This window comes from Rhinoraja longicauda, chromosome 3, assembly GCF_053455715.1.
Source record: "Rhinoraja longicauda isolate Sanriku21f chromosome 3, sRhiLon1.1, whole genome shotgun sequence".
NCBI lineage: Eukaryota > Metazoa > Chordata > Chondrichthyes > Rajiformes > Arhynchobatidae > Rhinoraja > Rhinoraja longicauda.
The window spans coordinates 98,118,226-98,135,558 of NC_135955.1; the positions used below are offsets into that span (position 1 = coordinate 98,118,226).

The following is a 17,333-nucleotide window of genomic DNA, read 5'->3' on the forward strand; positions in this document are numbered from 1 at the left end:
AATTCTTAGAATTAAGGTTGTGCATCATCAAGGACCAGTCTCTCCCCGGTCACTCCCACGTCTCCCATTAGGCAAAAGGTACAGAAGTTTGAAAACTTATACCTTCAGATTCAGGGACCATTCCCAACTGTTCAGGCAACTGAACGGTCCTCTCACCAGCTAGAGTGTGGTCCTGACCTGCCATCTACCTCATTGGAGACCTTTAAACTGACCTTTAATCGGACTTTATCTTGCACTAAATAATATACCCTTTACATTTGACGGCTTGGTTGTAATCATGTGTCGTCTTGCCTGGATAACATGCAACAATAAAGCTTTTTGGTGTACCTCTGTATACATGACAATCATAAACTAAACAATAACTATTTTAGGAATCTATGCAAAGTATATTTTTTTCATTCTGTCTCAGATATCTTGTCCTTCTTTTCTGTAAAAGCCACGATGACACATCTTGATCTGTGGTGGGAATTAATCTAGGAATCCACCTTTTATTTGAATTGCTCTCCTGTCTGTCATTTTTTTCCCCATTGAGTTATTGTAAGTGAATATAATTATATTCCACCTTGTACCTGAATATCCAGAGGTGCAATTCTTTTGAACCTAGGGCATATTTCCTCTGGTTTGGCTTTTTTTTAAATGATGCTATTGCTCCAGCCCAGTTTTACTCAAGACTCCACCATCTGTAATTCCTCATGTCACCTTCCTCTTATTCTTATAATCTTCCCTCCTACGATTTTCGTTGTTTTTGTTAGGGTCTTTTGTGTTAGCTCGGGGAAAAATGTCTACATTTTCTTGATGTTGTTTTGACTTGAGTTATCTAGCTTGTCTGTGTATCTTTTATTTTTGCTTATTTTATAGTACAATATTTGTGTTTAAGTCTACAATATTTTCCTGTTCCCCTGCTTTCCTATCAGCCCTTAAGTCATCTATACTATTTTCCCCAGGTTTAATTTTATCTTCCCAGTGGTATCAGATTTTTAATTAATCTATTGGAGAAGGCATGTTTTTGAAAAATTTAAAAGGGCCAATTTTCTGTGGTTGCATAAGTCAAGTAACCCTTAACCCAAAACTGGGGAGTTCCGACTTTAAGTATCATGTTCAGATTTAATGTTCATAATGTATTTTTTCTTTAGGATTATGGTCAATTATGAAAAGCTGAAGTCTCGCATTAGTGAAATTGTCGACAGCAAGCGGAGGTTAGAAGAAGATTTGAAGAAACAAGCAGCTGATTACAGGGAGATTGACAAACGGATGAACAGCATCAAACCTGACCTCATTCAACTAAGAAAAACGAGAGACCAGTACCTCACGTAAGCAAAATAATTCAAGGTCATTTAAACCTTAAGGTCCTGGAATACCTGGGACGCGAGGCAAATGTAGGCATGGACACTACCTGACCTGCTGGCAATTTCAGATTTCCATCATAAGTTATAGGGGCAGAATTAGGCCATTCGGCCCATCTGGTCTACTCTACCATTCAATCATTGCTGATCTATCTTTCCCTCTCAACCCCATTCTCATGACTTCTCCCCATCACCCCTGACACTCGCACTAATCAAGAATCTATCAATCTCCGCCTTAAAAATATCCACTGACCTGGCCTCCACAGCTGTCTGGCAAAGAATTTCACAGATTCACCGCCCTCTGACTAAAGAAATCCCCCCTCGTCTCCTTTCTAAAGGTACATCCTTTTATTCTGAGGCTGTGGCCTCTGGTCCTAGACTCTCCCACTAGTGGAAACATTCTCTGCTGCATTTTGCTTAGTGTTTTGAAATTATCAGAATGCAAGTGTGGCAGCTATATGAATACAGCGTAATAAGAAACATATTATTTGGTTTGAAATCTTTATGGGGTTGTTGCAGTTGGATTGGAAATAGAAATCGCAGTGAATTTTGGTTCACGGGGGAGACTTCAGAAAATTAACTCCTTCAATGTGACACTTGACTGCCAGGGCAGAGTTTTGGTTGTGATACCAAAAGCATTGGAAGCTCTCTAGATTGGGCAAAGGAGCAAATATTCGGTAAAGGGGATCATAAATAGTGACTTGGGTATCTCATAATCTGTATGCTTAATAATATTCACTCCTGTCAATTTTATTTTTCTGTTCAAGATGGTTGACGCAAAAGGGAGTTCGACAAAAGAAGATTAATGAGTGGCTTGGCATTAAGAATGAGAACGCTGAAGAGTAAGTGACTTTTTAATTTTTAACTGCTTTTACATGGATATTATTTTTCTGGGTTTTGATGCGTTGATAACAGAATTTTTTTAATTTGTTTTAGCCAATACTCTATGGTGGAGGATGATGAAGATCTACCTCATCACGATGAACGATCTTGGAACGTGGGGAGTATTAACAGGACTCGGGCGGAGAGCCTTCTAAGAGGAAAACGGGATGGGACGTTCTTGATCCGGGAAAGCAGCAAGCCAGGCTGTTACGCATGTTCAGTTGTGTACGTCACCTCATCCTTTGCTGCAGATGCTATATAAAACACTACTCGGGCGGAGAGCCTCTACTAAACAATTTTAAGATCATAGTCAGGGCACTGTAGAGATTTTCCTGCATGATTAATACCCTTTTGAATACTTTAGTTTAGAGATACAGCGGGGAGACAGGCCCTTCGGCCCACCGGGTCCGGGCCGACCAGCAATCCCCGTACATTAGTGCTATCCTACACGCGCTAGGGACAATTTACACGTATGCCATGTATACAAACCCAAGCCAATTAACCTACAAACCGGTGCTTCTTTGGAATGTGGGAGGAAACTGAAGATCTTGGAGAAAACGCACATAGCAGCTAAGTCACAGGGTTACATGCATGAACATTGTTGTTGACCTAAGGAATATCCTTGGCCATACTTCTCAGCAGTCAGATATGGCCTTTGTTCAATATTTTATCAGGGGTACTTCACCTCCAGCAGTGACGCATGATTTCAGTTCTCTCCTGAAGTGGTAGCCTAGTTTCGAATATGGAGAATGGATTAGCTCTTCAATTCTTGCAAAATGTTGTTGGGAATGCACGCTAAAGTGATTTTTCAGCCAATGCTTGGGACCAATTCCTTAATTTATATCACCTTCATGCCCTTCTTGCCCTTTTATTAACTTCTCATTCAAGAGTATTCAAGAGAGAGTTAGATATAGCTCTTGGGGCTTACAGAATCAGGGGATATGGGAGATCAGCCATAATTATATTAAATGGCGGTGCTGGCTCGAAGGGCAGAATGGCCTAGTCCTACACCTATTTCTATGTTTCCACCTTTTTTTATTTTCTGACCTGTCCCTGTTAAAGATCTTTTATTCTGCTATACTCGCCATCTGTAATTCAGACAAGTTTATCCAACTATAGTCCATCATGAGGTTTAAAATCGCAGACCTCATTGGAATATTACTGTTGTGTCTGCTGGAAGATATCGCTCTTTGGTGTGTCAAGCATTAATGCTGATAGAAGAATATAAAATTAGAAGAGGCATAGAAAGGCAAGGCAGTCTGAACCTTTTTTTCCCCCTTTGATAGAATTATCAAAGTCATAGGGACATACCTGCATTGTGAGTGGGGCAAAGTTTAAAGGAGATGTGAAGGGCAAGTTCCTTTTTTTAGGGTGGCATCAACACTGCCAGAGATGATGGTGGAGGCAGATGTGATAATGGCCCTTGAGAGGTTTTCCGAGCAGTAAATGGATATGGAGGGATATGGATCCTGTGCAGGCAGAGATATAGATTCTTGATTAGTAGGGGTGCCAAGGAATACGGGGAGAAGGCAGGAGAATGGGCTTAAGGGGGAAGAGAGGGATCAGCCATGATTGAATGGCGGAGTGGACGATGGGCTGAATGGCCTAAATCTGCTCCTATCACTTATGAACTTATTAGTTTAACCTGGCATTATGTTCAGCATGGAATTCTGGACCAAAGTGCCTGTTCCTCTGCTATACCGTTCTATGTTTAATACTTGATAGGTAATATTATCCAAACTTAAGTGTAAGTTGATATTTTCTACCTTAAAAGATAATCAAAAGGGTTTTAAACTATATATTGATTGATGTACTATTTCCAATTCATTTCAATTTTTCTTTTCCTCCTTTTAGTGTGGATGGCGATGTGAAGCATTGTGTCATAAATAAAACTCCCACGGGATATGGATTTGCGGAACCATACAACTTGTACAATTCTCTTCGGGAACTGGTGGTACATTATCAGCATACGTCACTCGTACAGCACAATGACTCCCTTAATGTCACACTAACTTATCCAGTATATGGCAATCAGAGAAGATGAGAGCTGAAGACTTGGCTTTTGACTGCTGGACTTGGTCATTGAAATGGCTTCTACAACTCTGCCCTGATTCAGTTTGATTCCTGTTCAGGAGATGGTGTGCAAACTTGACTTGAGCTCTCCAGAGAGGAGAGAAGCAACCGCGCTAGAGCTCTGAATATAAACTCGTAGCGTGCTTTTTTTGTAAGGAAGCACATATTAATTGAGCACTGCTATAAACTGTCTCCTTTTTGGGGATGTAGAGGCAGGTTTTTATCGGTGCTTGTTTACATTCTTCAAAAGGATTTACCAGTTGGAATGTTGGATCCTGCAAATCCATGGAAATTTTTAAAAAACTGATGGAAGAACATCAATGTTTATTAAAAAAAAAAGTGAAATGTTTCTCTTTGGTCCAGATCGTGGAAATGAATCAAAATGGAACAGCTCATTAGAGAAATGAGTGAGGACTTCACATGTAGCAAGCTGGCACCTTGGAAAATTTGTACCAGGTTTATCATGAGAAAGGGAAAGTTTTTTTGTTGTTCAGGCGGGAGGGGGGTGCGTGAATGGGACACTGTCAAAAGTGCCGGATTTCTAGACTTGAGGCCATGAAAGCCTGTTTTATAAACTGTTTGAAAAAAAAATCTGAAGGAAAAGACTTCTACAAAAGTGGCACACAGTATAATGTATATAATATGTATATGCATCAACCCCACTCTGCAATAGTTGGATCAAGTAAAAATGCTGTCAGCTTAATCATAGCATTGTTTCCTATTTTAAAGCTCTTTTTTATTTCAGATATGGAATATGCCGGCCTGCATAGCAATATCACATTTAAAAAAAAAAAAAGAGTACCCATGATATAAGCTTTGTTTTGTTGCCTAAAAGTGTTGTCAGTTTTCACATTGTTCTGTTGGGTGTTTCCAAAACACGGAGGGTGCCTGTGAATGCAGCATTGCCAATTAGAGGTGAGGAGAGGGTGGAGAATCTGATGTATTCTAAATCACTGGCTCGATAGATTTTAAGACAAAATTTATAAATCAAAAGACGTCAAAACCTATTGCAGAAATTTGTTGTCTAGCTGTGGTTTTCCACTGGTTTAACCGTGTTTAAGCCACGTTGTTTTCGCCTAACAAGCAGCCATATTTTATATATCCAGAAAACACTAAACTTTCTTTTCTCACAACAAAAGTATCAAGGCCCTGGCCTAATGTTAACAAGTCTCTTGCTCCGTTTTGAAATCTGGAACTCTGTGTCCCCACAGTTTTCCATCCCTACACTCTTCAAGCTTTTAACATCAAGCTTAATATACTCGTTGTTTTCTGACTTGCTTCACCTTTATCTTCAATTAAACCATGGTCCTGCAGTTGTGGGCCTTGGCACTTTTAACTTATTACCTCAGTTGTTTTAAAAACAAAATTAGCCATCTAATGGGCATAATTGTAACCCTGTACCTGAAACTTTAGTGGTCGTGTTAGTGGGAAAACAACATGCTTGATATCAAATTACTTTATCTTGCTCGGTGCATTGCTATAATTCAGCTTCTTGTTTCACACAACACAAAAGCAGAAGCGTTTTGGAACTTCAACAGTGTAATGGTGCCCCTTTTGAGACTCCAGGGAAGACATGGTACCCTTGTAGTGCATTTAACTTTTCAGCTATATGGTGTGGTCCTCTAGCGTAAGGTGGTAGAGTACTAGCCTCCCGAACTAAATTGTCAGTGCAACAGTTCTTCAGATTTTTTAAATTCCCATCTGAGGACTCTTTTTCATCGTTTCACCCCCACATTTAAAGTAAACCTTCTGGAAGAACACAGTGGATCAAGCAGCTACAGGATAATTGAGTCATTATAACCTTGCAATCGGTCACCAGAGACCCTTGAACCATTTTTGTAGTCGACATTAACGGAGGTCACCATGATGGAGAAGGGGTTGGGAAAAAATTGAAACGTTTCTTGCAGCTGAACTTTCTCCAAACTAAGTGATCTATTGTACAGTTGTAAGATTTAGATGATGATTTCTGCACATCACATAACCAAGCATTGTTGACTATGCAACTTTGAGTTGTCACAGAACATAACGTTCAAACCTGCTAAAAGACAATCGAGTAAAGTTTAATATTAATTTAATTCCACAAGTAAACCACAATTGGGGTGCTAAAACATTTTTCTACAAAAAAAAAAACACTTGGTGACAGAGGGCTTGCTTATTTTATAATCCAATGTGCAAGTCACCTTAAGACGCAACGTAGTAGAGTAACTCAGCGGGTCAGGCTGTAGAACTTGGATAGGTGACATTTTGGGTCGAGCCCCTTCAGACCCTTCTTCAAGTCATCTTCATTAGCTTGTGAGGAAAAGCTGGTATTGTTTACTTCTCCCAGATGTGTAATGAAGATACTAAACCTAAAATATTAGAGGACAAAGATGTGTGAGGCTTTGGCATTATGCGCGTTATTATCCTTTTGGGTGCACCGACCGCCCTGTTGCAAACTTTTAATATTTTCCAGCCTGAGAATACTTGTGCTTTTGGTAGTGTGAAACAACCTGGTCCTGTGTCTGCAACAAAGTAATTCTGGTTCCATGAGCATGCTTTAGCTCTTCCAAAGGTACCACGTGAGATGAGCTTTACAAAACTTAATTCAAACTGTTAAATGTTTGGGTGTTGAACTGGTTATGCGCACAGAATTTTCTTTCTGTATTGGAAATTCATTTCGTTTTCTGTGTCTCTACGGTGTACGTTCTTTGTATTTTTGCTGTAGCTGTGTTTTTTGAAGAAGCTTTGCTCCTTTTTAAATGTGTGTAATGCTTTGTTTTAATGGTACTACTGCTGAGGAGCTTTTTTTTTTAAGGAAAAAAAATTGCATTGTGTGCCATTTTGTTTGGTGTTGCATTTCTGTGAAACTTCCTTCATTGTGGAACTCTTGTGTTTTCACATGGTGATGCATATCTTAACAAAACTGATCTGAAAAGGATATTAATCTTGTAATTATTCATGAGCCATTTTATTTCTTGAAGTAATAAATGTAGTTGCAGAATTTTGTCCTGACGTTGGGCGTTTTAAAAGGAAAAAGTTCCATCATCCCCATCCCAGAACTATTCTACATTCTACATTCCGTTGAGTAATTAGAGTAACTTCAAAGTGGGGCAAGGGTGTTCGGACTGAATCTTTCAGCTAATCTCGTGAGGAATTAATTCTGTTTTTCCAAGTTGGTTTTTTTCTCTCATTTTTGACTAGCTACTTTCCAAAAGAGAAATCAGATACAACTTTAGTTCTGCTAAGCCCTTTGGCAGGATCATCACCACAAGACTGCAGTTGATGCCTGATGTGCTGCTATTTCTTTTCAGTCTTTTTTTTAAACTTAACCTCCATTAGTTGAAATAATGTTTGTACATTAGTTAAGGTTGCTTTGTTTAAAAAGCCTTTTCCTTTTTAAAAAAAAAATCCAGAAAGTAGCAGGTTAGGCTGTGTTGCCTGAGAAGACTATACAATCACTGTAAAGTACAGCCTCTTAAAGCTATGCTTTTTCTAGATTTAATAGGGGTTTTTTTTTTTCCATTTTAATTTGCTATTATTCATGTATATGGCTATCATAAGGAATAAAGTTTTGTTTGGAAAAAAAGTGCTTTGTGTGGAGCTGAGGAGGAAGCTATATGTAGGTTTTTTTAATAGCTTCCATGGCCTGTTAGCTGCTATTTCTCACGTGACAACAAAATGTAATTGTAGATTTTTGTTACGAGGTGCTGTTGTTTTAAATAGCCATGAAGACGGGAGGTGTGTAGTTGCCATGGATATTGACATCGAGAATGTGTTAAATGCAAAGATCCTTGGCAACTGCACACCTATGAATTAATTAATGGCATTAGAGCTAAGAATCCCCTTTTCTTTAAGAAGGCCCTATTGTTCAGGGACTACATAACCATGAAATTACCATTCCTTTCATTATAGGCCATTTTTGAATTATGGCTGACAGCTACCTCTCCATGCATTACTTAAAAACTGCACAGATGGTAAAAGTACTATTTGCAGCCATTTAAGCAATTTTGCGAGAATGTGCACTTAGGCAAGTAGGAAGTTTGTACAGTTTATTACAGTACAGAAGACCAAACCAATGGTACTTGTGACTGAATGGGGAAAAAAATTCTCTCACCTCAACCTAGATATTTTTTTTCCACCAACATTGGTATATCTTCACGAAAGTCCAAAGTGTTTTTAACTCAATTTTGCATAACAATTCTACAATATGTATCGATCATCAGTGCCTGATTTACCATTTGGAAATAATGAGATTACCTAATTGAGAGACCACAATGCTGGAGTGACTCAGTGGGTCAGGCAGCATCTCACGAGGAATAGGTGGCGTTTCGGGTCAGGTCTGAAGAAAGGTTCCGACCCAAAACATCACCAATTTAGTCCAGAGATGATGCCTGATCTGCTGAGTTACTCCAGCATATTGTCTCTCTTCGTGTTAACCAGCATCTGCAGTTCCTTCCTACACAGATTACCTAATTGAGGGAGTGCAGCGTAGATTTACTAGGTTAATTCCCGGAATGGCAGGACTGTCGTATGTTGAAAGACTGGATCGACTAGGCTTGTATACACTGGAATTTAGAAGGATGAGAGGAGATCTTATTGAAACGTATAAGATTATTAAGGGGTTGGACACGTTAGAGGCAGGAAACATGTTCCCAATGTTGGGGGAGTCCCGAACAAGGGGCTACAGTTTAAGAATAAGGGGTAGGCCATTTAGAACTGAGATGAGAAAAAACTTTTGCAGTCAGAGAGTTGTAAATCTGTGGAATTCTCTGCCTCAGAAGGCAGTGGAGGCCAATTCTCTGAATGCATTCAAGAGAGAGCTAGATAGAGCTCTTAAGGATAGTGGAGTCAGGGGGTATGGGAAGAAGGCAGGAACGGGGTACTGATTGAGAATGATAACATTGAATGGCGATGCTGGCTCGAAGAGCCGAATGGCCTCCTCCTGCACCTATTGTCTGTTGCCTATTGATTTGAACTGCTTTTTACATGACATGTCTATCCAGTGAAAGGTTTCTATCTGGAGTGGTTAGCCTTGTCAGGAGTACTGCTGAGAGAAATGGGATTTCCAGCATCAATTTATTGGGTGGCATAAGTACCCTTTTCAAGCTACTAAATGGTAACAGCAGTGCACACACATTGGCTGTATAACTTGCAGGTGAGGCCATTGGACACAGTGGATATTTGAAATGTGCAGAGCACACAGTTAACTCCTATCTCTGTTACATTGACGGCTGCACCCATTCTGAACTCATGGATTTCATCAACTTCACCACCAATTTCCATCCTGCATTCAAATTCACTTGGACCATCTGACACCTCCCTCCCCTTTCTTGATCTGACAGTCTCCATCACAGGAAATAGACCATCGACTGACGTCTATTGCTAGCCCACTGACTCCTGCAACTATCTCGACTACACTTCTTCCCACCCTGCTTCCTGCAAAGACTCTATCCCCCTACTCCCAAATCCTCTGTCTACTCCACGTCTGCCCTCAAGATGAGGTGTTCCATACCAGGACATCCGAGATATCCTCATTCTTTAGGGAACAGGGGTTCCCCCTCTCGCATCATAGATGAGGCCCTCACTAGGGTCTCCTCGATATCCTCTTGCTGCCATTCCCCCAAGTCCCCATAGTCCTTGCCTTTCACCCCATCAGCCGTCGCACACAAAACATAATCCTCCGACATTTTTGCCGCCTCCAACGGGATCCCACCACGAATCATATCTTCCCATCTCCAACCCTTGCCGCTTCCCACAGAGACTGTTCCCTCTGCATCTCCCTGGTTAACTCGTCCCGAACCACCCCCTCCCCAGGTACCTTTCTCTACAACTGCAGAGGATGCAACGCCTGTCCCTGTGCCTCCTCCCTCGACTCTGTCCAGGGACCCCACCAGTCCTTGCAGGTTAGTCAGAGGTTCACTTGCACCTCCTCCAACCTCATCTACTGTATCCGTGGTTCAAGATGTGGACTCTTGTACATCAGCGAGACAAAACATAGACTGGGCGATTATTTTGCTGAACACCTTCGCTCAGTCTGCCTGAACCTACCTAATCTCCCGGTTGCCGGACACTTTAATTCTCCTCCCCATTCCCACCCAGGCCTTTCTGTCCTAGGTTTCGATTGTCAGAGTGAGGCTAAATGCACATTGGAGGTACAGCATCTCATATTTCGCTTGGGCAGCTTACAAGCCAGTAGTATGATTATTGATTTCTCTAACTTCAGGTCGCACCAGCTTCTCGTTTTCACCCAACAAACGGCTAACAATGGCTTGTTTCCTTTATCGTCGTTAACTTTTTTCATATCTTTCATTCATTGTTCTTTATCTCTCTACATCATCGTCTATATTTCTCATTTCCCTTTTCCCTAACTAGTCTGAAGAAGGGTGTCGACCTGAAACGTCGCCCATTCCTTCTCTCCAGAGATGCTGCCTGACCCGCTGAGTTACTCCAGCTTTTTGTGTCTATCTTTGGTTTAAACCAACATCTGCAGTTTCTTCCGACACACGGCTATCAATGTCACCTGACACAAGGGTGCACAGGCAGTTCAGTGGTGGAGTTGGTTCCTTACAGCACCAGAGACCCAGGTTCAATCCTGACTACGGGTGCTGTCTAGGGATTTGTACATTCTCCCCATGACCTGCGTGGGTTTTCTCCAGGTGCCTGGGTTTCCTCCTGCACTCAGACGTGTAGGCTAATTGACCTGGTAAGATTGTAAATTGTCCTTAGGTTGTGTGTACACTAATGTTAGTGTACGGGGACCGCCGGTCGGCACGGACTCAGTGGGCCGAAAGGCTTGTTTCTCCGCTGTATCACTAAACTAAAGAGATGATCTTCAAGCTCCATATTACAACCAGTATTCACTTTTAACCTTGCATGATTTAATACCTATTGAACTATTAATGAAATGATAACGGGGTACTTGAAAAATAATAGGAATGAGCAGATAATGAAAGGGAAATTGGGCTTAACAAACCTATTGGATTGTTGAAGAGAGTAGCAGGGGGAGGTTTAAATTTGGATTTCAATATGGAGACATGTAAAATCTAAGATTGTTGGTTTATTTATTGGCATATCCTGAGAATTAGTTAGGAAACAGGAGCAATAAATGGAGCATTTAATGGCTGGAAGACTAGCTCATGTGGTATAGATGGCTGCCGGGTCACAATCTAAATGATTTGAAGGAGTTATACTACTTCTAGGCTTTGCTTATGATACAAACTGAGTGTCAATGTGTGTGGTGCAAAGGAATTTACACTGGGTATGTGGATTGTGCAAGCTTGGAGGAATGGGGTTGCTCCTCTCCAATTGACAATGGGCCATTGTGGAAGCACATCTTCCCCCGCCAACAATGGGCCAAATGGACTCCACCCTTCCTGAGGTCTCCTGTTGCCAGCCCCGTTTTGGTCTGGCCTTCTCTATCTTTCAATCGGAAGAAAGATTCCAACCTGAAACGTCACCTGTTCCTTTCCTCCAGAGATGCTGCCTTGTCCCTCTGAGTTACTCCAGCATTTTGTCTCTCTGGTGTAAGAGTTCCTTCCTACACATTTTGTCTGCTCCACTGCCAAAGTTCCTTGAGGCATGCCTACTTTGAAGAAGCTCTTCTCTTCCCTCTGAGTTCTGCAACACCCTGTCTCACTCCTCCCCTTCTGTGACCTGCTCCCCCTCCGATTCCTACTGGTCTCCAGTCCGTCAGTAGCACTTCCCCACCTAACGATGGGCCTTACATAGAAAATAGGTGCAGGAGGAGGCCATTTGGCCCAGCACCGCCATTCATTGTGATCATGGCTGATCGTCCCCAATCAATAACCTGTGCCTGCCTTCTCCCCATATCCCTTGATTCCACTAGCTCCAACACACGAATTAAAATGTTGACATGGAAGTAGAGTCGAGAGTGTTTTATTGTCATTTGTCCCAGATAGAACAATTAAATTCGTACTTGCTGCAGCACAACAGAATATGTAAACATAGTACACTGTAAATAATAATAATAATAGTCTATGTAGTTCAGAGCTTATGAGGTTGTAGTGTTTAATAGCCTGGTGGTTGTAGGGAAGAAGCTGTCCCTGAACCTGGACGTTAGTTTTCAGGCTCCTGTACCTTCTTCCCGATGGCAGGGCGTGGCCAGGGTGGTGTGGGTCTCTGATGATGTTGGCTTCTTCTTTGAGGCAGCAACTCTGATAAATCCCTTCGATGGTGGGGAGGTCAGAGGTGGTGATGTACTGGGCAGTGTTCACAACTTTTTTCTGTCTTTTCCGCTTCTGAACATTCAGTCAATATGCATGAAATTGGACATACAACTAACTGCTCCTGGCCTTCAGAGCAAGAGGATTAAAGTGCGTGAGAAAAGATGTAATTGTAAAAGGTCCTTGTGAAATCTCCCATGGAAGGAAATGCAAATGAAAATGGCCTCCCCATGTAAGGCCAGCAGCACAATCAAGGACGAGTCGTGCCCCGGCCACTCCCTTTTCTCCCCTCTCCCATCGGGCAAAAGGTACAGAAGTGTGAAAACGCACACCTCCAGATTCAGGGACAGCTTCTTCCCAGCTGTTATCAGGCAACTGAACCATCCTACCAGCAACTAGAGAGAAGTCCTGAGCTACCATCTACCTCACCGGAGATCCCTCTGACTACCTTTGATCAGACTTTGCTGGCTTTATCTTGCACTAAACGTTATTCCGTTTATCATATCTGAATGCTGTGGATGGCTCCATTGTAATTCGTGTATGGTCTTGGGTTTAGCGCAGAGAAGCAGCTCGAGTAAAAGATCAGCCAAAATCTTATTAAATACGATGCGATAGGACTTTATTCATCCCAGGAGGGAAATTGATCTGCCAACAGTCATATAAACACAAAATACATGAAACATGAAATTAGTGATGAGTGGAAAGGATTGGGGACATGCAAAGATTGGGGAGGGGGAGGGGGAGGGGGGGGGGGTTGGTCTCAGTCCCACGACAGAAGGGGGAGGAGTCGTGCAGTTTGATAGCCACAGCGAAGATGGATCTCTTGTGGCGTTCTGTGCTGCATCTTGGTGGAACCAATCTGTTGCTGAAGGTGCTCCACAGGTTGACCAGTGTGTCATGGAGGGGGTGAGCTGTATTGTCCAGGATGCTCTGCGGTTTGACTCCAAGACCACCTCCCATGAATCCAACTCCGCTCCCAGGACAGAGCCAGCCTTCCCGATGAGTATGTTGATCCTATTGGCGTTATCAGCCTTTGCCATGCTGCCCGAGCACACGGCAGTGACGAAGATGCCGCTGGCTACCACTGAATGATGAAGTAGGCATGAGGGGCTGAATCTGACCCACCTCCTGTGATCTAATTTCGCAGATGCAAGCATCTTTCCCCACAGTAGCCTTATTTAAAGGAACAGTTAAACAAGATAAACAGAAGATGCTGGAGTCAGAGGGATAGGCAGCATCTCTGGAGGAAAGGATTAGGTGATGTTTCGGGTCGAGATTCTTCTTCAGACAGAGTCGGGAGATGAAAACTAAAGGTACAATAGGTGCAGGAGGAGTCCATTCGGCCCTTTGAGCCAGCACCGCCATTCAATGTGATCATGGCTGATCATTCTCAATCAGTACCCCGTTCCCGCTTTCTCCCCATACCCCCTGACTCCGCTATCCTTAAGAGCTCTATCTAGCTCTCTCTTGAATATATTCAGAGAATTGGCCTCCACTGCCCTGAGGCAGAGAATTCCACAGATTCACAACTCTCTGACTGAAAAAGTTTTTCCTCATCTCTGTTCTAAATGGCCTACCCCTTATTCTCAAACTGTGGCCCCTGGTTCTGGACTCCCCCAACATTGGGAACATGTTTCCTGCCTCTAATGTGTCCAACCCCTTAATAATCTTATACGTTTCGATAAGATCCCCTCTCATCCTTCTAAATTCCAGTGTATACAAGCCCAGTCGCTCCAGTCTTTCAACATATGACAGTCCCGCCATTCCGGGAATTAACCTAGTAAACCTACGCTGCACGCCCTCAATAGCAAGAATATCCTTCCTCAAATTTGGAGACCAAAACTGCACACAGTACTCCAGGTGCGGTCTCACTAGGGCCCTGTACAACTGCAGAAGGACCTCTTTGCTCCTATACTCAACTCCTCTTGTTATGAAGGCCAACATTCCATTGGCTTTCTTCACTGCCTGCTGTACCTGCATGCTTCCTTTCAGTGACTGATGCACTAGGACACCCAGATCACGTTGTACGTCCCCTTTTCGTATCTTGACACCATTCAGATAATAATCTGCCTTCCTATTCTTACCACCAAGGTGGATAACCTCACACTTATCCACATTAAACTGCATCTGCCAAGCATCCGCCCACTCACACAACCTGTCCAAGTCACCCTGCAACCTCATAGCATCTTCCTCACAGTTCACACTGCCACCCAGCTTTGTATCATCTGCAAATTTGCTAATGGTACTTTTAATCCCTTCATCCAAGTCATTGAAGTATATTGTAAATAGCTGCGTTCCCAACACCGATCCTTGCGGTACCCCACTAGTCACTGCCTGCCATTCTGAAAGGGACCCATTTATCCCCACTCTTTGCTTTCTGTCTATCAACCAACTTTCTATCCATGTCAGTACCCTACCTCCAATACCATGTGCTCTAATTTTGCCCACCAATCTCCTATGTGGGACCTTGTCGAAGGCTTTCTGAAAGTCGAGGTACACCACATCCACCGGCTCTCCACTGTCAATTTTCCTAGTTACATCCTCAAAAAATTCCAGTAGATTAGTAAAGCATGATTTCCCCTTCGTAAATCCATGCTGACTCGGAACGATCCTGTTACTGCTATCCAAATGCTCCGCAATTTCGTCTTTTATAATTGACTCCCGCATCTTCCCCACCACTGATGTCAGACTAACTGGTCTATAATTTCCCGTTTTCTCTCTCCCTCCTTTCTTGAAAAGTGGGATAACATTAGCTACCCTCCAATCCACAGGAACTGACCCGGAATCTATAGAACATTGGAAAATAATCACTAATGCGTCCACAATTTCTAGAGCCACCTCCTTAAGCACCCTGGGATGCATACCATCAGGCCCTGGGGATTTATCAGCCTTGAGTCCCATCAGTCTACCCAAAACCTTTTCCTGCCTAATGTGGATTTCCTCCAGTTCCTCTGTCACCCTAGGATCTCTGGCCACTAGAACATCTGGGAGATTGTTTGTATCCTCCTTAGTGAAGACAGATCCAAAGTACCGGTTCAACTCATCTGCCATTTCCTTGTTCCCCATAATAAATTCCCCTGCTTCTGTCTTCAAGGGACCCACATTTGCCTTGACTATTTTTTTTCCTCTTTACATACCTAAAAAAGCTTTTACTATCCTCCTTTATATTATTGGCTAGTTTACCCTCGTACCTCATCTTTTCTCCCCGTATTGCCTTTTTAGTTATCTTCTGTTGCTCTTTAAAGGAGTCCCAATCCTCTGACTTCCTGCTCTTCTTTGCTATGTTATACTTCTTCCCTTTAATTTTTATGCTGTCCTTGACTTCCCTTGTCAGCCACGGGTGCCTCTTACTCCCCTTAGAATCTTTCCTCCTCTTTGGGATAAACAGAACAAATCAGAGCTGGCATCAATGAGAGGTGGAGCCCACAATGGTCCATTGTTGGCTGTGGAAGAGGTGATAATGAAGGGATACGAGCAGTGAATCTAGCAGGGTGGGGAAGGGATGGGGAGAGGGAATGTAAGGGATATGACACTAAAGACCAACAACTCTCACCAACTTCTACGGATGCGCCGTAGAACGCATTTTATGGGGATGCCTCACAGTTTGGTTTGGTATCACAAGATGCTGGAGTAACTCAGCGGGTCAGGCAGCATCTCTGGAGAGAAGGAATGGGTGACGTTTCAGGTCGAGACCCTTCTTCAAACAGCTTGGTTTGGGAGCGGCTCCATCCATTCATTGTAATCATGTCTTGTCTTTCCGCTGTCTGGTTAGCACGCACCAAAAACTTTGCACTGCACCTCGGTACACGTGACAATTAACTAAACAATAAACCTAGAATGGGCAGATGTGGGGGGAAGCCCACATAGTCACTGGGAAAACATGCAAACTCCAAACAGGTGCCTACGGTCAGAATTACCCAAATGCCTCCAAGATGGAAGTGCTGTCAGTGACAATAGACAATAGGTGCAGGAGTAGGCAATTCGGCCCTTCGAGCCAGCACCGCCATTCAATGTGATCATGGCTGATCAGTGGTACTTGGCTGAACTGACGTGTGTATGGGTCCAATCTGTTACCATCTCGACAGTCAAGTCATTACTCTGCACATTTGAACATTCTTGCAGCATGAACTCATTTCTACTTTCTGTCATTGTTTAGATTTAAATTAGTTTATTGGCAAATACACCAGGGTACGATCATTGCTGACGACATTAACGATCACCTGCAATTCCATTCAATTGTACTTTGTTCTCACTAGTTCCAGATTCAGGGACAGTTTCTTCCCACCTGTTATCAGGCAACTGAACCATCCTACCACAATCAGAGAGCAGTCCTGAACTACTATCTACCTCCATGGTGACCCTTGGACTATGCTTGATCGGACTTTGCTGGCTTTACCTTGCACTAAACGTTATTCCCTTATCATGTATCTGTACACTGTAAATGGCTCGATTATAATTGTGTATTGACTTTCTGCTGGCTGGTTAGCACAATAGAATAGGCCCAAGTCATCATGTGAAGGGGGACCCGTCTTGCTGGACAAATTTGCTGGAATTCTTTGGAGAAGTAAATAGCAGGATCGACAAAGGAGAGTCAGTAGATGTTGTTTACTTAGGTTTTCAGAAAGCCTTTGATAAGGTGCCACACGTGAGGCTGCTAAGGAAGATGAGAGCCCACAGTATCAAAGGGCAGATGCTAACATGGACAGCAGGTTGGCTGGATGGCAGAAGACAGAGAGTGGCAATAAAGGGGGCTTTTTCTGGTTGGCTGCCGGTGACCAGCGGAGTTCCGCAGGGGTCGGTGCTGGGGCCACTGCCCTTCACGTAGTATATTAATGATTTGGACGAGGGGATTGAAGGCTTTGTGGCCAAGTTT

The 17,333-nt window shown here is 42.9% G+C and overlaps 1 protein-coding gene across 2 annotated transcripts in view; it reads left to right on the forward strand.

The window, feature by feature from the left end:
• The window catches only part of pik3r1 (phosphoinositide-3-kinase, regulatory subunit 1 (alpha)), a 75,321-nt gene extending 67,518 nt beyond the window's left edge, over positions 1–7,803 (forward strand). For both annotated transcript variants that reach the window (XM_078396728.1, XM_078396729.1), the window contains 4 exons: positions 1,134–1,310; positions 2,111–2,185; positions 2,280–2,450; positions 4,080–7,803. In XM_078396728.1, the coding sequence (XP_078252854.1) occupies positions 1,134–1,310; positions 2,111–2,185; positions 2,280–2,450; positions 4,080–4,269 (613 nt within the window). In that variant the 3' untranslated portion in view covers positions 4,270–7,803. The remainder of the gene's footprint in view (positions 1–1,133; positions 1,311–2,110; positions 2,186–2,279; positions 2,451–4,079) is intronic.
• The last annotated feature ends 9,530 nt before the right edge of the window (positions 7,804–17,333 follow it).